The 19328-nt window shown below is 38.3% G+C and overlaps 1 protein-coding gene across 3 annotated transcripts in view; it reads right to left on the reverse strand.

Annotated features, from left to right (window-relative positions):
• The window catches only part of Ssh2 (slingshot protein phosphatase 2), a 254194-nt gene that overhangs the window by 184010 nt on the left and 50856 nt on the right, over nt 1–19328 (reverse strand). For 2 of the 3 annotated variants that reach the window (XM_052755974.1, XM_052755973.1), the window contains exon 2: nt 2028–2108. The exons of the other annotated variant lie outside the window; for it this stretch is intronic. In XM_052755974.1, the coding sequence (XP_052611934.1) occupies nt 2028–2108 (81 nt within the window). The remainder of the gene's footprint in view (nt 1–2027; nt 2109–19328) is intronic. 3 annotated transcript variants of the gene reach the window in all.

Raw genomic sequence — 19328 nt, forward strand, 5'->3', positions numbered from 1 at the left:
ACAAGAGTAGCCCAGTCTCTTGTAAGTATGACAATCACAAAATATGCCTTTATAAAGTCTTTTCTCCCAGTGCCACTCCAAATCTGCACAAGCTTTATGACAAAGAAGAGCATAACAAAAAGCACTAAGACTTAGGGAGGCAAGAAAAGGTATCTGTGATTACAGGAGAAGCAGAGAGCAGAGACTAAGGATTTCTTTTCTTTTTCAGACAGGGAGTCAATGGGCAGTTCATTCATTTTCCCTACTCACAGCTCATGTACTAATTTCCCTCTCTCCAAGATATTTCCAGAAGCCATTTAAGGTACAGCAATATGTATGAGCAACAAGGCTTTACAGCATTCAGGAGAAATCTACTTGTATCTGAGAATCTCCAGATTAATGTTACTGCCCACCACAATGCATAAAAATAAGCCATTCTCTAATTCCAGACTGACTCCTTCAGTAACTATGCTAAGGATCAGCTGGAATAAATAAGACACATATCATTTCACGAAATATAGCTTAATGTTTTATACCCTGGTAATAATAACCTTATTTGGCTTTATATTCTCAATAGTCAGGACACAGTGTATAGAGAAGGAATAAAGGCCCAGTGGCAGCACCAATACCAAGTAGGTGCTATTGGAAAAGGGAAACAATTGACTATTACAACTATATGCAAGAGAGGCTAGAGAGATGGCTGCAGAGGACCTCTGGGTTCAGTTACCAGTACCCTCATGAGGCTCACAACTGTCTATAACTCTAGTTCTAGGGGATCTGACATCCTCTTCTGACCTTTGCAGACACCGGGCATACGCATAGTGCAAATACATCCATGTAGGCAAAATACTCATGCACATAAAATAAATGTGTTTTTTTTAAAGAAAATATATATGAATGAATATATTATCAAACTTCCTTCTAAATTAGCATCTCTCTTGTGGTAAGTTAGTGAAGCTCTCAGGCTGCATCAGAGAAGTTTCTTTGTGAAATGGATAATGGTTAGTACAGGAGCTCACAACTGGTCAAAGTACAGAGAGTAAGTGACTATGGAGTGGTTAGCCACAAATGGATATCTCCATCACAGCGCCTCTCCACGGCTGGAGTATTTTGGAAGAGGGAGTTGTAAGACCCAGAGGTCGGGGAGGACCAGAGAAAAAAATGTCTTCTAGACATGACAGGACCACTGCACTCACAAACTCACAGCAGCTGTGGTTGTCTACACAAGACCTGCACAAGTTCAAGCCAGTCAGCATTCTAGCAAGGGGTGGGAAAGGGTTCATAGGCCCCCATCCCTAACTGAGGAGCTATGGACAGTTGATGGTTTCTGGGGGAGGGAGAGTTTTCTTTAAGATTGTGGCTCCTGGTAGCTGCAGTGGATGGCCCTGCATCCAGAAGTACATGAACAGCACAAATTTGAGTCCATGTGTTAATAAATTAAAAAAGAAAAAGGGATGGCAGTGGTGGTACACATCTTTAATCCCAGCACTCGGGAGGCAGAGGCAGGTGGGTCTCTGTGAGTTCAAGGCCAGTCTGGTCTACAAAGCAAGTTCCAGGACAGCCAGGGCCATTACAACCCTGTCTTGACAAAAGAAAAAAGAAAAAAGAAAAAGAAAAACTTGTGAGATCTACTGCTCCTGCCAATGGTGTAATAAAGGTCTCTAGAAACAACAACAAAATGTATCCATCAGGGGAGAAAAAAACCAAAGACAATTATAGTCTTAAAGACAATTATAGAAGGAGATACATTAAAAGTTCCAGCATGCAACATTTTATTACTTTGATAGATATGATTTGAGTAGAGATTACTATGCATGTAAATGTAGCACAGTAATTGTAGATTATAAATATGCTAATATACTAATACATACACACACATTCTGAGTCACCTGTTTGTCTTCCTATACTATTGGCTAAGGCCAAATAGATGAAATAATAGGCACTACATTAGTTGCATCAAGAGCCAATTCCACCACCCCAAAAGTTTTTAATTAATTACCAAAGGCTGCATGTTATTTGTATATCTATAAAAACATATACCTACGTACATTGAAATCACTAAAGATTTCTGATTCTCCACATTCACAGCAAAGTAATGCTGCTGACTCACTGTCTTCCAAATAAGAGCTCTGTAATACAAACAAGATCATCATTTCAAATATCCAGACAAATGAGCCCATAAGCATGAGAAAATATGCCAACCAAAATAACTGAATTAATGTTAGCTCATTGGTGAGAAACTGCAATTCTGATTAGTGGTGGCTGTTTTAACAGAGCATGGCTAGTGACTAGTTGCATGAATAGACTAGTTAAGTGATTGGAAAATTGATTAAGGAATGTTTGATTAGCTCAAGCATTTTCTGTGGATTCCCAATTTGGGCAATGGATGACCTTTTTTCTGTAAGAATGGTGCTATTAACCTTTCATATTCAGAACTCGTCTCAAACTGAGGATAGACCTCTATTCACTTAACCTCCCATCCAAAGATAGACACTGATGCTATTGTTTAGAGATAGGATTCAGAAAGTAAGACAGAGTAAGATAGAGCCTGATTAGAGGATTAAAAACACTAGCCTCACCTCATTAGACGTCTGCTTACAAGCATTTATCAGAGCCAAAAGACATGCTCTACTCAAGTCTTTTGTCAGATGCCAGAAAACAATTTAAAACCTTTTCTTCCATTCCCCAATCTCTTTTTTTCAGACTCTGTCTAGAAGATAAGTACAAAGGAGACAAAGAAGTGAAACAACTAGCTGGTAACACAGGAATGTTTTCCCCTGTGACGAATGACACAAAAAGAGGACGGAGAAGCTCTAATTCTGACCCATTAGATGCCACTCAAATGTTTGCTGCTAGGGTGACTGTGGATGGAAACCAAGTTATCTTCACATATGATATATACATATATATCCTTATGTCATCAAGACTTCTCACAAGCAGTGGTTGAAACCCAGTCATATGTGGTACTACTTTGTAGCTGTCCTCTGACACTTGGATTTTTCCAAGCAAGGATGTGTTTTGACCTGCAGAATACCTGAGAGATTAAGAGTTTTAGAATACAAAACACTTGAATGAGAGAATGTAAAGCTGGGAGATACTATTTCTACTAACTACTTTGTTCCTGGTTTCTTTCTTTTTTACTTTTTCCTACTCTGATACTCTGCCCACATTTGGTTTTATGATCAAGTCTTACTAGGCATTATCCCTCTCTCTTCTTTTAGAAAATAATCAGAAATAATTAAATATTAAAAAATTTCAATCTGGTAACTATAGTCTCTATGATTCTTCCTTTTATAGGGAGAAAAATAATACCCTCCTGGCTTCTTTATTTTTTATATAAATGTACAAAATACTCAAAGACTTCAAGGAATTCTACTGCAAAAGCTAAAGACTTGATAAAAGGATTAAAGTAATTATAAGGAGGAGAGTGGAGCTGTTTTCAACTCTTCCAAAGTCTCGTGCTGCAACAAATCAGAGTAATATTGAGTATACCAAAAGTGGCCTGCCACTGCCACAAACTGAAAAGAAAAACACACCAATTAATTAATCCAAACCATACTCATTAAAACCTTATACTTTTTGAATATTTACACTAATACTCTCAAACAACCATCAAGGATGAGGTCCTGTAACCACATCTTCATTGCTAAGTTATTTCAGGATTTAACTATATCCTTATAATTAAAACAATTCATTAAGATACCTATCCATTTAGATGTGCTGATAGAATTACAACGTAATTGGTTTCTAGGACATGCATTTACTTGTGACCAGCATATTTTAGCCCTAAATTATAGTCTAAGAATCCTAAGGGAGACAAAAGTTTTTTCCCCTGCCTTCAGAGGTAACTTGACAATTCTGATTCTTGGGCTGCTCCTAGGTACTATGCCATTTATTTCCAAGAAGACAAGAATAAATGAATGAATTTAAGTAGAGCTAAAGACATTTATTTCTGATTTCAAACATTTTTCAGTAAACTGGGAACAAAATGTGCTTCCTTAATTTACTTCCTTGGTGGAGTTTTATATATAACACCAATTCAAGATGGTAGATAGGCTCTTATCTCAACTGATCTACTGAGATTCATATTATAAAATTTCTCCTGTTTGCTGGGCCTTTCACTTGTACACATTTTACCACTGAGCTACAAGCCCAGTCCTCAAATGCTTTTTCTACCATAAGGTGGTGATATACCTCCTTTTTTCTTTCTGTATCTCTCCCTTTCTCTTCCATCCTCTCCCCTTCTTCCCTTTCTTCTTCCTTCCTTGTGGTATTGGGAAGCAGCACAGAACCCCCAAAACAGCAGCTTCTTCTTCAATAGAAATTGAAAAAAATATAGGGCTATAACTCTGTGGAAATATGCCCCTTTAACCAACTATTGTTCAGAGAAAAACAGGTTAAGATCACTGGAAAGCAAAAGATCCACACACAGCAAGAAGTTTTGATCCAGAACAGTTTCTAAGCAGAAATATGGTTATAAAATGTTGTGATCTTTATATGGGATATATGGTGCAAGAACTCTTATACTTGTATAGTTACCTAGTAATTGACAAGCAGAAGTCTTAAGAAAGAAACCCCTTACTACTGTTAAGTCTCTTTCATTCTATCCCTGATCTCTGTCGTAAGTCCTATAGTTTAAGAAGCAGAAAACATTTGACTATTTTCTCTATCCATCCACCTTTCTTTCCTTCTTTCCTTTTCTGGTGGTTGTTCTAAATGAATATATTGCTGCTGTACTCAAAAGAAACTAACATTTTTATTTGTTTGTGTTTTTAGAGACAAGGTCTTAGTCCTGACTGGCCTGGAACTCAATGTGTAAAACAGGTTGGCCTTAAACTTGGGTCAATCCTTTTGCTTCTGCCTCTCAAGTGCTGGGACTGCACCACATGCCAGTATACCTGACTGAAAACTAGGATTTTTTAAATATATTATCTGTGATGGCTGTTCTTGGTAGCCAACTTGACTACATCTGGAATTATCTAATGGAGGGCACACCCGTGAGGGATTTCTGCTTAATTTGAAGTGGGAAGATCTACTACTAATCTGGATCTCTGAGGTAGGAAGACACTCTTTTAATCCAGATCTTGAGGTGGGAAGACACACCTCTAATCCAGATCTTTAACCCAGATCTAATAGGCTTCTGCTGGAAGCCTTATATATAAGGACATGGAAGGAAGCTTTTGTTCTTTGCCTGCTCGTTCTCACCTTGCTATCAAGTCCATTCCTTCACTGGCATTAGAGCCTATTTCTTATTATTCCAGCATATACTGAAGACCAGTTGAGACATCCATGGACTGAACAACTACTGAATTCTTGGACCTTGTGTCCATAGGCAGCCATTGTTGGATTAACTGGACCATAGTCTGAAAGTCATTCTAATAAATCTCCTTTATATACATAAATATTTTCATTCTATAAATTCTGCTACTCTAAAGAACCCTAACTAATACATTATCAACTATCAAATAATAAAATGTATCTTTATCTAGGACTAAGATCTTTTAATCCTTAGATGCTAAGACATATCCATACACAGGTACAACTGGATTAACAAAGTAATTTTATAGTCTGAGGATAATCTGGTTGAGAAAACTATTTCTGATGTACCTAGCCCCAAGTTACACATTGCAAAACAATTATGTCAATATGTAATGCAAGCACTGGTAAGCAAAATTCAGAACGTGTCAAAGAATTTTTAAGTATTCCTTCCATTCTTATTCTTCCACCTCCTAATCCTCTACAATCCCATTCTCAGAATTACCATGCCAGTTTCTTAGCTACTGCCCAGGGACAGTCTGTACATGACCAAGTTTATATGTTTAGATGTCTTATCTCTAAAGAAACAGATGAAAGCAATTTCACCTATTTTCCTGCTCTTGCCTTAATTTATCTTTATTTCAACATTTAGAAAGTCTCTCTTGAACCTTTCCATCCAGCCAGATCCTGCACCTCTTTCTCCAGGATCGAGCCAGATAAATGAATGGAACTAGAAAAGTTTATTGAGTGAGGTAACCCAGACCCAGAAAGACAAATGTCTCCTGTTCTCTTTCATCTGAGGTTCCGAATCTTCAGATATAAGTATAAGACCTAGAGTAACTGCAGAAATTAGGAAGTTAAAAGGGACCACTATACATGGGGTGATGGTGGAGGAGCAACAGAGAGGGGAATAACAGGGTACAAGTGATCTGAGGAGAAAATGGGAAAAATGGGGAGGCTTTAATTATGAAGGGGGAGGGAGGTAAATATACAAGAAAGAAGGTAAAATAGCCGGGCAGTGGTGGCGCCGCCTTTAATCCCAGCACTTGGGAGGCAGAGGCAGGTGGCTCTCAGTGAGTTCAAGGCCAGCCTGGTCTACAAAATGAGTTCCAGGACAGCTAGCACTGTTACACAGAGAAACCCTATCTCGAACCCTCCCCCCAGCCCTCCAAAAAAGAAGGTAAAATAACAGCAAGGATGTCTGGGAAAGTCATAAGGAAACATACTATTATCTACCTAAAAATACCTATAGTACATGTGAGTGTATACATAGACATAAGTAGTTTAAATGAAACTTTCCCATCTGCACCAACAATGCTCTCCCCAGAGCCACAGACTATCTAACAAACCCCACTACCAGGCATGAGAAGCCCTATTTTGAGTTGTTGGTCAGGGTCAGCCAAGAGACTCCCAAAACATTATAGGCCATTGTTATTGCCCTTGGTTGCCTTCCAGAGTGGGAAGGTAAGTCCCTATTGTTGAAGACACCATGCACTTCAGACACAGGATCTGAGGACTTGAGCTGGATCTGATCCGAAAGCCTCTCCCTGAAGGAACCATATAGGCTTTCAAAGGAGGAATGCAACCACTAGCCCTCCCCACCTATGATGCCTATGAAATACAATGACCAGCAAGGCACTGCAACCCTAGGGGTGCAGTAGTGGCATGTAAACCTTGGCAGTAACCAACAGCTCTCTAATTTGAGGCCTCTTGAGCTTTGATGAACTTACAGCCCGTCTCCACAAGAGGAAAATAATGTCTAGTACTTGAAATCTAGCTAACTACCCAGGGCTAGTGAAGTCATGGATCTTGGAAGAAAACTATAACTACCACTTTAATAAACTAGCATAATCCCTAACTATATTCTAAGTATTTATCCTTATACTGACAGAAAAGTATAGTTCTCACCCCTTTTCAAGGAAAGTTCTCTTTGCAACAGACAGAGACCATTACAGAAAATCACAACCAATCAAAATGCAGAGTTGTAGAAATCTGTTCCAACTGATACATCTACAACACAACTCCTGTGCCTAAGGCTCAGATATCACATTGCAAAATAGGGGACAGAAGAATTGTAAGAGCCAGAGAACAGGGAGTTTGTTGTGAGATAGTGCCTTCTAGAAATTACAGAAGTTACACTCCTGAAGTTTCACCAAAACAGCTACCTAAACATGACCTGAACAAGGATGACACAAATAGACACGTTAATGTGTAAAAGGGAATACTTATGAGACTTCAATCCTAGACAAAGACAGACATGTACAGCTCAAAAAGATAGCCTAGAAGAAATCAACTCTGCCAACACTTATACCTACCAGCAGCCAGCACACCCCATGAAGAGTAAATACATTTCTGTTGTTAAAGTCTGTTTCTTGCTATGGAAGCCTCAAAAACTTTTACAGAGAGGAACTATTTTCATGCTCTTTTCTAGGACCTGTAGGAGGCTACTCAAATTCTTCAAACTCAGCTAAGCTGGATTAACTTCCATTTTACATTAGTTTGAGTCAAAGACAGGATCTTTCTATATAGCCAAAATTTGGCTGTAACTTGCTATGGCTTCAAATCCAATTCACAGTCTTCCTGCCTCAGTCTGCCAAGTGTTGGGATTTATACACATGTACACCATACTACATACTTTTAACAATCCTTGTGATTGGTTATATTACTTTCCACTCTAATAAACCAGGATAATCTACCTATCTTAAAAGCTACATTATTAATACCCTTTATTCCAACTGCAATTTTCCTCCTTACCATATAACATAAAACATTCTCAGGTTCACAGGGGATAAGGACAAAATTCTTTTTTGAAGGCTATTATTACACCCACCACAGTAGTCTTTTCTGAAGGTTTTAATGGGGGGAAACAATTATGATTTAGAACCTAATTTTTATACTAATACAACAGGAAGTACAAAATCAGGCACATACAGTGAGAAACACACTAAAACTTTATATAGGTAGATAGCTTCTTAAAAATTCAGTAGTAGCAGCAGAATATTTGAAGTTACCTTTTGTAGAGAGAAAATGATTGTCTTATGATCCAAGGAAAGTATTTTACAGGCCTCTTTGTGATCAATAGCACAGATCTGCAATATAATTATCTGTTATTAAGGACACAATCTATGGCTATTGAGGGGTAATAATAATCAGACTGAATAAACATGAAAAATTTGAAAGTTCAAGTAAGGATGGAATTAGTGGTTCTTTCTTCTATATATCTATAGTTCCTTGTAAATATATTTTCTAACTTTTTTTTTTTTTTTTGGTTTTTTGAGACAGGATTTCTCTGTGTAGTTTTGGTGCCTGTCCTGGATCTCGCTCTGTAGACCAGGCTGGCCTCAAACTCAGAGAGATCCACCTGGCTCTGCCTCTCAAGTGCTGAGACCAAAGGCGTGTGCCGCCCGGCTATTTTCAATTAGCTCTCTCCATAGAGATTCTCTCTCCACATCTAGATTGTTAGCTTTTTATTTTCTGTCTCTGGACTTGGCACATTCAGCAAAGGTTCAATGAGTAAGTAGTTTAGCATGCAAGTTACTGCAATTTTTCCTTACTGTCTGAAAGCATCAATTGAAGATGGGACATAATCCTGTATATAGGTATGGTTAAGAGACCAACAATCTCCATTAAATACATGGTTTTTATCTTTCCACTAGACAAGCAGGCTACATAAAATGCTGCCTCTCGTGGGCTTCAAGCCAGCATGGAGATTTGAAGCCAAAGGAACATCTTCACTTCTCAGAGCTTCTTAGCAAGTTTGCTTGTCCGTGGGGGAAGCAGTCAAAGCACTTATGCCAAAGGACTCTTAATTCTGGCCTGCTATTTGTCTATTTCATTTGCAAGGGCATTGCTGCCCTCTGCTCTACACGTAATACAGATCTGAGTAATGGTGACTTCACTTGCCACACCTTTGGAAAGAACACATCTTTCAATCTGAAGCTTACTGATCCTTCAAAGCTAATATCCCAGAATCTTAGGACACTTCAAAAATGATAACTTCATTTGCATTAAAGTGGGATCTCCCTGCTGAATCTTCACTGTTATGCAGCGTTTGACAAAATATGACCTGTGGGCCAAACATGATCAAACAGATATCAACTTCTAGGCAAATGACTTGGTTAGGACTAGAAAGATGGTTCAGTTAAAAGCACTAGCTGCTCTTCCAGAGTGCCCAGGTTCAATTCTCAGCACCCACACTGCTGCTCACAATTGTCTGTAACTCCAGTTCCTGAGGATCTAACACCTCTAGTTGTCTCTGAGGGCACCAGGCATACATGCAGTGCACAGACAGACAGACATGAAGGTAAAATACCCATACACATAAAATAATAAAGTTCAATGGTAAGTGAGACCTGTCTCAAAGATGAAATAACTTCATCAGAAAGCTACCAGAGCAAAACATTTCACATTTAATATCTCATTCAATATTCCTAATTATACACTTCAAATTCATTAAGTGGCAGAGAATGAACTTTTATTATTTTTTTAACAGGGATTTTAGTTTCATTTTGGGGTGAAACATTATACACTTCTCTTTCTCTTCTGAGTCTTTTATTGTAATTAACATTGATAAGGGGGGTGGCAATGTGGCTCAGCTGGTATAGGTGCTGCTGTGTAGTCTTGGAAGCCTGTTCAATCCCTGGAAGAACTGCACAAAGGGAAGAAGAGAAGAAGAGAAATGACTCCACAAAGTTGTCTGTAACTTTCACATGTATACTAAAGCACACATTTCCCTCTCTCTGTCTCTGTCTCTCTCTGTCTCTCTGTCTGTCTTTCTCTCTCTCTCTCACACACACACACTAATAATTTATAATTAAAATGTCAATGTCTTGCATTTCATTTTTTGAATGTTTACTATAATAGTACCTCATCCCACACTGAGAGATGTCGTATTACTATAGTAGCTCTTCATACTATCATAGACATAATCTGAATTTTAAAAAAGTCCACTAAACTGTGGCATGTTTTTGTTGTCTTTTCCTCCTTCTCTTTTTTTAACATAACCACCTACCCTGAAAGGGATGGTTATGAAATATGGAAGAAAGTGATTCTCAGTGTGGTTCGCAAACTACCACCAGTGGCAGAAACAACAGAAGTACTTAAGAATTTGTCAGAAATACAAGTTCTTATCCTACATACCATTTAAAAAACTAAAAACAAAATCTGCTGGAAGGCCTAGACATGTTTTTCACAAGCCTTCCGGTTACTTCGAGTGCACTGAAATGTTAGAGCCTCTAGCACAAAGTATGTGCTTCTGCAGACGGCACTTAAATCCCCGCATTAAAGCTAGGCTGGGGGAACCACATCACTCCCCTGAAAACAGTTAAGCAGCAAGATTCTGTTCCAATGGCCTTTCCAGACACGGAAAAATCATCTGTACAACTAAACTGCACTAAGAGATAAATGTCTTTTCTGTATTGAGAACACATATTTTCCTCAGATATAGAAAGACTGGAAAACAGTAAGTCTACAGCAGTAAGTCCTGCAACTTAAAGAGTGAAACCACTACCACAATTAAATCATTGCTACTGTGCCAAGAGATAACCACATTGATTATTTTGTCCTCCGAGCATGGAGGGAAGAAAAAGGTTCAGCAATTTAACCTTAGCCTGGAAATTCAGAAACCCAAAATAGAAATGCTTTACCACCCACTTCCATATTTAATCTATATGATAAAGGGTTGGGGGATAGAGACTACTGGGATTCAGCTTCTCCTAGGTGGATGATTGCTGTGGATGTTAAAATATATGGTACTGCCTGTTTGAGCTCTTGAGAGCTTTAAACATTTTTGTTGTTGTTTTTTGAGAGAAGGTTTCTCTGTGTAACAGCCCCAGCTGTCTTAGAACTCCCTTTGTAGACCAGGCTGGCCTTGAACTCACTGATATCCTCCTGCCTCTGCCTCCCAAGTGCTGGAACTAAAGACATGTGCCTTTTAATACTAACTTAAGGAAGAACTGTGGATGCCAAGAAGAAATCAGAATTACTCAAAAGGATAATTTCCTGAAGGGGAATAGGAGATTTTGCTAGCCTTAGTTTCTATCAGATATTTTTTATTGAACTCGAATGAAATTTGTTTTGCATTTTAGTTCCAAGTACAAAAGAAAAACAGTTGGAGCTGAAAAAACAGAAAAGAAATCTAGAACAAAATCTATTTGTCACTAGTAAAAATTAGTGTCTTTAGACTGGTGAGACACCTCAGAAGGTAAAGGTGATTGTTGGTAAGCCTGACCACCTGAGTTTGACACCAGGAACTTAAATGGTTGAAAGAGAGAACTGACCTTCTTAAATTGTCCTCTGACCTCCACATGTGTGCTGCGGCATGCACACCTACACATACTAAATAAATAAAATACAAGAAAAACCATCAAGAGCATTGGAACTCTGAATAAAAAAGAGTCAGTGTCTTCATACATAAAGAGTAAGAGTTAATAAAGGACAATAAGTTTACAAGTCAGGAGTAAGGAGGAAAACAAAAATATTTTGGAAGATTTTGAGACCAGTGCAGAAAAAAAAATCAGTTTATTGGAAATAAGCTATTTATAGTTTATATAAAGATGATTCAGAAATGTATGTGTATCCTCACAGAAACATTCATAGAGCATGCTTATATTTCCTAAACTTGTAATTATAGTAAAGTCATAAAAAGAAAAATAAAATAGGGTATTTCTAGAGGGATGCAAAAGCAGCTATTCATATGTACAGGTTCATCAGTTTAAATAAAGATAATTACTTATATTTTATGAAAACACACACACAGTAGAACTTACACTTAGTGTACCATGATAGAGTCTAAAAAATAATCATTCAAAAAAACAGTAGCAAGTAATAAACAAATTCATAAAGATAAGAAAAAGCAAAGCCAATGCTAGATATTTAATCCAGATTCAAAGTCTACAAAGAAAACAATAAGGAAAAACGGCAGCAACATTTCACAATTTCTGGACCTAGAATCTCAATATACAAGAGAAATACGTTGGACATTATGGCACATGCCTTTAATCTCATTAATTGGGAGACAGAGGCAGATGGATTTCTCTCAGTTTGAGGCCAGCCTACAGAGCAAGTTCCAGGCCAGCCAGGGCTACATAGTGAGATCCTGTCTCAATAAGTAAAAAAGTAAATAAATGAATCGGGGGAGTGGGCTTGGATTCAAGACTTGAGCTGCAAATTATGTGGTTCGCAGATGAAACAGAATCTATGCAGACTGGTTTACTCTACTATTTTCCATTTTTCCATTAGGCTTCTGCTATTAACAAGTTAGCAGCTTAATTCCTTCCTGTTCTTTGTGAGAATTAAAGAAAAAACCTAGTTTTCTTCTTCACGGGAACTTCATGGGAACACCCATCTAGCACAAGGCACTATATACAACCTTATATTCTGTGTATATTTATAGCATATAATTCTTGTTGGACCCCATTTATTAGGTAAATCACCTTACATGTTATCATTACGGTTCTAAAAACCTTAGAATTCTAGTTCTTCATTTCTCTACTCAGACCAGTATATTGGAACTATTTGTGGTTTTAAACGCATCCACCAACTCCCCCAATCTCTGTCACATAATCAGACAGACAAAAACATCACATGTAGCTTGATTTGGAACCTGGGCTATGAAAGCCAGTTGGGTTTCAGAGATGCTAAGGTGTGTGCCCATAATCTGATCCCTATGCTTCTGTAGCGTGTAAAGAGCTGAAGCTCTGTTATTTCTCTGGGAGAATGGAGTTTAGAACTGAAAAAAAGAAGGCTATTTTCTAGAAACCAGGGAACTTCAGAAAGCAATAAGATACGGAGAAAGAAGAGCAAGACAAACCTCTTTTGGACATTTGTCTGGAGATGTTGCCAGGAAAGAAAGACAAGAACAGAAAGATCAGTGTTACTGAGATAGGATTCCGAGACACTACCAATCAGGTTTCAGGTGATTGTGAGAAGAATAGTGTTTACTCAGAACCCAAGGATTAGGCCTATTTCCCTGCAAGTGAAGAGCTTGATTTCATTAACAAATAAGAGAACTGAAAAATGTATAGTACTAGAGGAGAAATTAGCTGATTAGCTAGTTGATTAGCAAGGAAGACTCCATATACCTAAAATTAAAGACCAACAGGCTGAAATGAACTTAAGTGAGTGATGATTTTGTATTCACAACTAATTTCTTTCATAGCTTTCTGACTACAACATCTCATACTAATATAGCCATATCATATGTATATATACATATATATATACACATATATACATATGATATAGCCAAATCATTTTTGCAGCATAGTTAATTAACTAGACTATGGTGAAAGAAGTAAAAGACGGTGAGCCTCCGGTAGGTATTCACTTTCAAAGGGACTGATTACTGAGACTTTGAATAAATAGTCATACAGCCACCAAATCACTTAAACCTATAACATATTCAGTGTCAGGTGTGGCACTGGGAGGAGCTGCTGCTTTTGATGATTCTAGAAAACTGTTTAAAGGGAGAGAAGCTCACTTACAGATTCTGCCTTAGACTACCACTTTCTTCTGTGCTACCCATATTTCAGGGTCTGATATCACAGCAAAGCCGACAAGGGGGAAATTCTCACGCAGACTGGAGACAGGATGACATAATGAAGCTAATTTCCCACCAGATAATTCTGAGAAGGATCTCTATCAAATATTGGTCATAGGCCTGTGTGATTTTCCCTCATCCTCTGAAGGAAGAAAAGCTTTTCAACTGCTTTCATCAAACATCATAGAAAATAATCTGGGAATGTGAGACCTTATGTGGACAGTTAACAGAGATAGAGACCAGAGCTAACCACAAGATGAGCAATGTCAAGAAATGAGCAAAGGGATAAGAGAAGTATCTTTTAAGAAAAATTCTAGCCATAAAATAGAAATGCCTCATAACTAGAGATCAGAGAAGCAATGGGGTCTAGAGAGGAGAAACTCATAAAGAACAGGCATTTCTTGCCAGAAATGGTGGCACATGCTTTAATCTCAGCACTGGGAAACTGAATTAGAATGATAATAGCTGCCAAGCCAGTCTGGGCTACCTACTGAGATCCTGTTTCAAAACCAAGGATCCAAGCTTGCTGGTGCACTCCTGTAAGTCCAGAACTTAGGAGCTGGAAACTGGAGGATCAAAGATTACCTGCTCTCAGGTAAATAGCAAGTTTGAGAACTGTATGGGCTACATAAGACCCTGTCTAAAAAATAGAGACCTGCTGGGTGATGGCGGCAGTGGCGGTGCATGCCTTTAATCCCAGGACTCTGGAGGCAGAGGCAGATAGATCTCTGGGATCGAGGTCAGCCCGGTCTACAGAGTGAGTTCAGGAAGGCCAGGGCTACACAGAGAAACCCTGTCTTCTGAAAAAACAATAAATACATACATACATACATACATACATACATACATACATACATACATAAACATATAAATAGAACTAAAAAGAAAAGTAAAGATAAGATAGAGCATTTTCTTAGTTTTCACTTTAGGAAAAGGATTTTAGAGACAAATCCAGAAAATATTTCAAAGGCCAGAGACTCTAGGGAGAAAGTCAATAGCAATGAGTCTTATATCCCAAATCATAATTGGGAGATATCAAGACTGCCATTGTGGTGAGAAATGCTAAAGGGGATGTTAGTTTAGGGGTTCCAACTTTCAAAGAGTACCTCTTATCTTTTTGGTTGTGAGCCTAGCCTTTGACTGCTGAGCCATCAAGTAATGAAGTTATTGGATGCCCCATATCTTAAAGAGCAACTTTCTTGTAAGTCAAGCTGAAATTACATGCAGGACTTCAGAGCTTGCCACAAAGCTGTTCCCTTGACTCAATCAGCCTGGCCTCTCACAAGACCCAGTGGGACCACTGAAGTTTTCAAGGTACTCTGTAAGCTTACCGGGGCCACAAGGGAAACATCCTGGATGTTAAGCCTTTGGCCAAGACAAGACTTTAGCTCCAACCATAAGGGCAAGTAGACTATAGACCAACAGAGAAGAGTATCAAGGAGAGGATAAAAGGTCAGAAAAACACAAGCCATAGGTCAGAGTCATTCTTCACAGGCCAGAGGATTAGCATGGATCTTTTGATGATCTATTTGATTACTGCCACAGAAAGAAATTCCTCTGAAAAGAAATCTCCAGGAAAAGATGAGTTTCCTTTGTCAATGGCTTTTTCCCAGAGATGAGCAAACACAGGAAGATCCAAAGTCTGTTCTGACCTCTGTACAGAGTTCAGACCACACAGGTAGAAGAGATGAATACTAATACTTATAAGTTTAGGCTGGTTTTTGGCCTAATTCCAGAGAAAATCCTGAAGCCTAGTCATAGACTTCTTGTATTGGACATTAGTCTGCCCAAAAAAGAAGCTAAGTCTAGGCAGAACCCTGAACAAAGCAAAATGACAGATGTTACATCCTGTAGAACCAGATGTCTTGACAGTCAGGTTCTGAGATCTAGAGTTGTCTGAGCCTGGGCAGGACTATTAAAAAGTAGGATGTTCAAGGAGAAATCGCCTTACTTAGAGGAAGGAGTTCTCTGAAAGAAGAAAATGCTCTTCTACTCCAAAATCTATTAGTTGTCATAGTAGCATGAATCTAAAGAGAAATTGTCTCTATTTCTCACAAGTAAGAAGATTCTTTCAAAATATTCTGGTTTTGTCTAACTTGAGAAAACAAACTACCCAAGAACCTTTCAATTTTTTAGTTGTCTCAAGACTATATCATTTGGGTTGGAGAGATGGCTCAGAGGTTAAGAGCACCGACTGCTCTTCCAGAGGTCCTGAGTTCAATTCCCAGCAACCACATGGTGGCTTACAACCATCTGTAATGAGATCTGGCACCCTCTTCTGTGTACATAATAAATAAATAAATCTTAAAAAAAAAGGACTATATCATTGTTCTCACTGGATAGTGAACAAATATAGGTATGAAAACAACATTGGGAATTTGGACTGGTAATTGGCTAGTAAGTTAGAAATATAGTTTGAATATGATGATCTACTGTCTTCCATTTGCTGTAACAACTCTATTAGAACGGGTACCAGCCTAACAAGAAGTGAAATCTAACCCTATACTTTCTAGAAACTCCACTACAAGACCACATTTAAAGTCAATGTTAGTGCTGTGTGAATTTATAAAAGGAAGGAGTGTGGTTAGAAATATTCAAGGTGGGGCCAGCAAGATGGCTCAACTGGTACAGGCACTTGTCACCAATTTTGATGACATGAGTTTGATTCCCAGAACCTGAATGGTAGAAGGAGAGAATGGATTCCTACAAGTTGTCCTCTGACCTCCACATGTGTACTATGGCACATGTACATACACATATACACACATACACAAAATAAATAAATAAATAAATAAATAAATAAATAAATTCAATCCCATTAGTAATTTAAAAAATAAAAACTTCCATTTCTGCCCTTTAGGTTTAATTACAGTAGTGTGATAGCTATTTTTGGTTGTCAGTTTGACTACCTCTGGAATTAACTAAAACCCAAATGGCTGTGCTTACCTGTGAGGGTTTTTATAATTAAATCTTTTGAAGTGGGAAGACCCACTTCTAATCTGGATCTTTGAGGCAGAAAGAAGCATCTTAATCCAGATTTTATGAGGTAGGAAGATACACCTTTAATCTGAGCCACACTTCTGTTGGACACACACACACACACACACACACACACACACACACACACACATACACACACACACACACAGAATGATGTTTCTGAAAACTGAACTGAATACATTTATTCTATAAATTCTGTTCCTCTAGAAAACCCTGACTAATACAAGTAGAAAACATAATACATTTTCTTCCAATTAAGGAGTGTCAAACAAAAAAAAGGAAAGAAAGAAAGAAAAAAGAAAGAAAAAAATGCTAGGCAGTGGTGTTGCACACCTTTAATCCCAGCACTTGGGAGACAGAAGCAGGTGGATCTCTGAATTCAAGACCAGCCTGGTCTACAGAGTGAGCTCCAGGGCAGCCAGGGCTACACAGAGAAACCCTGTCTAGAAAAAACAAAAAACAAAGTGTGTAATTTCAAATTTCTGAAACATCATCCTCTGTTTTCAAACAAGTACAAACTGAGATAAATGGCTAGCCCCACCTTTCATTTTAAAGCTTTGTTAACCAACTTTAGATTTTGTAACAAAGATATGTTTGAAGTAGGGCTCATAAAGCCCCCTTCAGTGACTGCTCGGGATGTGTGTCTGAGTAGCACCTGTGTACCACTCCTCCATCCCAGTCAATCAAAGGAAAAAAGGGACTTTGGATTTTCTCACTAGTTCTTCAGGTTTTCTGTGTATGTTTTACCATTACAGAAATAAATGATAGATACATTTCTTTACTAGTTACTTTCTACTCACTCTCAAATCTCTTAGGGAACAGGTAATTTTGAGAATAATAATAATTTTAAGGACTGCAAATTCTGAAGACGTTAGCAAGGAAACCATTTAATTGAGGTGGTGGTTTGCAGTTTTAGAGGTTCAATCCATTATCATCATGGTGGGGAGCATGGCAGCGTGCAGATAGACATGGTGCTGGAGAGGTAACTGAAAGTCCTACATCTTGCAGGCAACAGGAAGTCGACTGAGACACTGGGTGGTATCCTGAGCAGAGAAACCTCAAAGCCCACCCCCACAGTGACTCACTTCCTCCAACAAGTCCATACCCACTCCAACAAAGTCACTCCTCCTAATAGTGCCACTCCCTATGAGATTATGGGGGCCAATTACATTCAAACTACCACATCTCCAAATGCAGTTAAGAACAAAAGTCTACTCAAATAAGTATTTTTTCCAAACCATAGGCTGTGACTCATTAACAGCTTGTAGAATCAATTCAGTTTTCAGGAGCATTATTTTGTATGTGTAGTGGGTAGCCATTCCAGCTTTGATCTGGAAGTTCTAACCCCCATTGAGACTTCGGCAACTGTCACACCTACAAGGCAGGGCCAAATGGATAGGCATAAGATATTATGGTAGATTATTGCCGGGCGGTGGTGGCGCACGCCTTTAATCCCAGCACTTGGGAGGCAGAGGCAGGCGGATCTTTGTGAGTTCAAGGCCAGCCTGGTCTAGATGAGCGAGATCCAGGAAAGGCACAAAGCTGCACAGAGAAACCCTGTCTCGAAAAACCTAAAAAAAATAAATAAATAATAAATAAAAAATATAAAAAAAGATATTATGGTAGATTATTGTATATACTAGTAAACAAATTTAGTAAAATAGCAACCTTAGATAATTTGCACTGTAATTTACACTGTTATGGATTCTTATATGTTGATACAAATGTAAACTATTTTTATATTCCTGTTTAAAATATTTGTATATTGATACAAATGTAAATTTATATCTGTCATACTTTATGTATGTTCTACTTCTGTTTAGGATATTCGGTATATTGATATATATTTAAGATTATTGTCATATTGCATATCGCACTATATATTCCTACCTCTGTTATAAATATCTTATGTATTGTCACAATTTTGAAGTCATCGTTCTTTACCATACATTTGCTTATAGACTGTTTACCTTGTTTACGTGAAGCCTTAGTCCTTAGGTTATTTCAGTAGATAAGACTTATAGATTTATAGTCACCTGTGCTTGTCATCTCTATAGTTACATTAGTTAGGTTATCCAGATTTACAGATACATAGGTCAGATGGACAGGTAATCTTCAAACACTTCATAGACCTAGAGAATATGGCATTTAAATAACTTAGAATTCTGTTGACGTGAGACACAATTGCTCCTGGCTGCACCAATTTGATCCTGAGAGAATGTTGGGCTTCTAAGACATTTCCATTTGGAAGTTTGTCTTCTTGGCACAATATGGCCTACTGGGCAAAGAACTGCCCTGCCTCGACAGCTGACAGTACAAATGCAATGCTGTCCTTTCTGGACAAGCGGGACACAAGGAAAGCGACCACTGTACTCTGCCAAGACAGGGTAAGATGGTCTTTCAAAATTCTTGCTTCTGAAAATGGTCTGTCAGATAGTTTAGGCCTGTAGCCAATTTGAATGCACCAATAATGCTGAGAAACATTAGGTGACTGTCCAGGCTGCCAGCTGTCTCGGTCTACTCTTGCAAGATTCCCGAAAGTTGCTTGCATCCA

This window comes from Peromyscus californicus, unplaced genomic scaffold (genome assembly GCF_007827085.1).
Source record: "Peromyscus californicus insignis strain IS unplaced genomic scaffold, ASM782708v3 Scaffold_3__1_contigs__length_106647218, whole genome shotgun sequence".
NCBI classification, from domain to species: domain Eukaryota; kingdom Metazoa; phylum Chordata; class Mammalia; order Rodentia; family Cricetidae; genus Peromyscus; species Peromyscus californicus.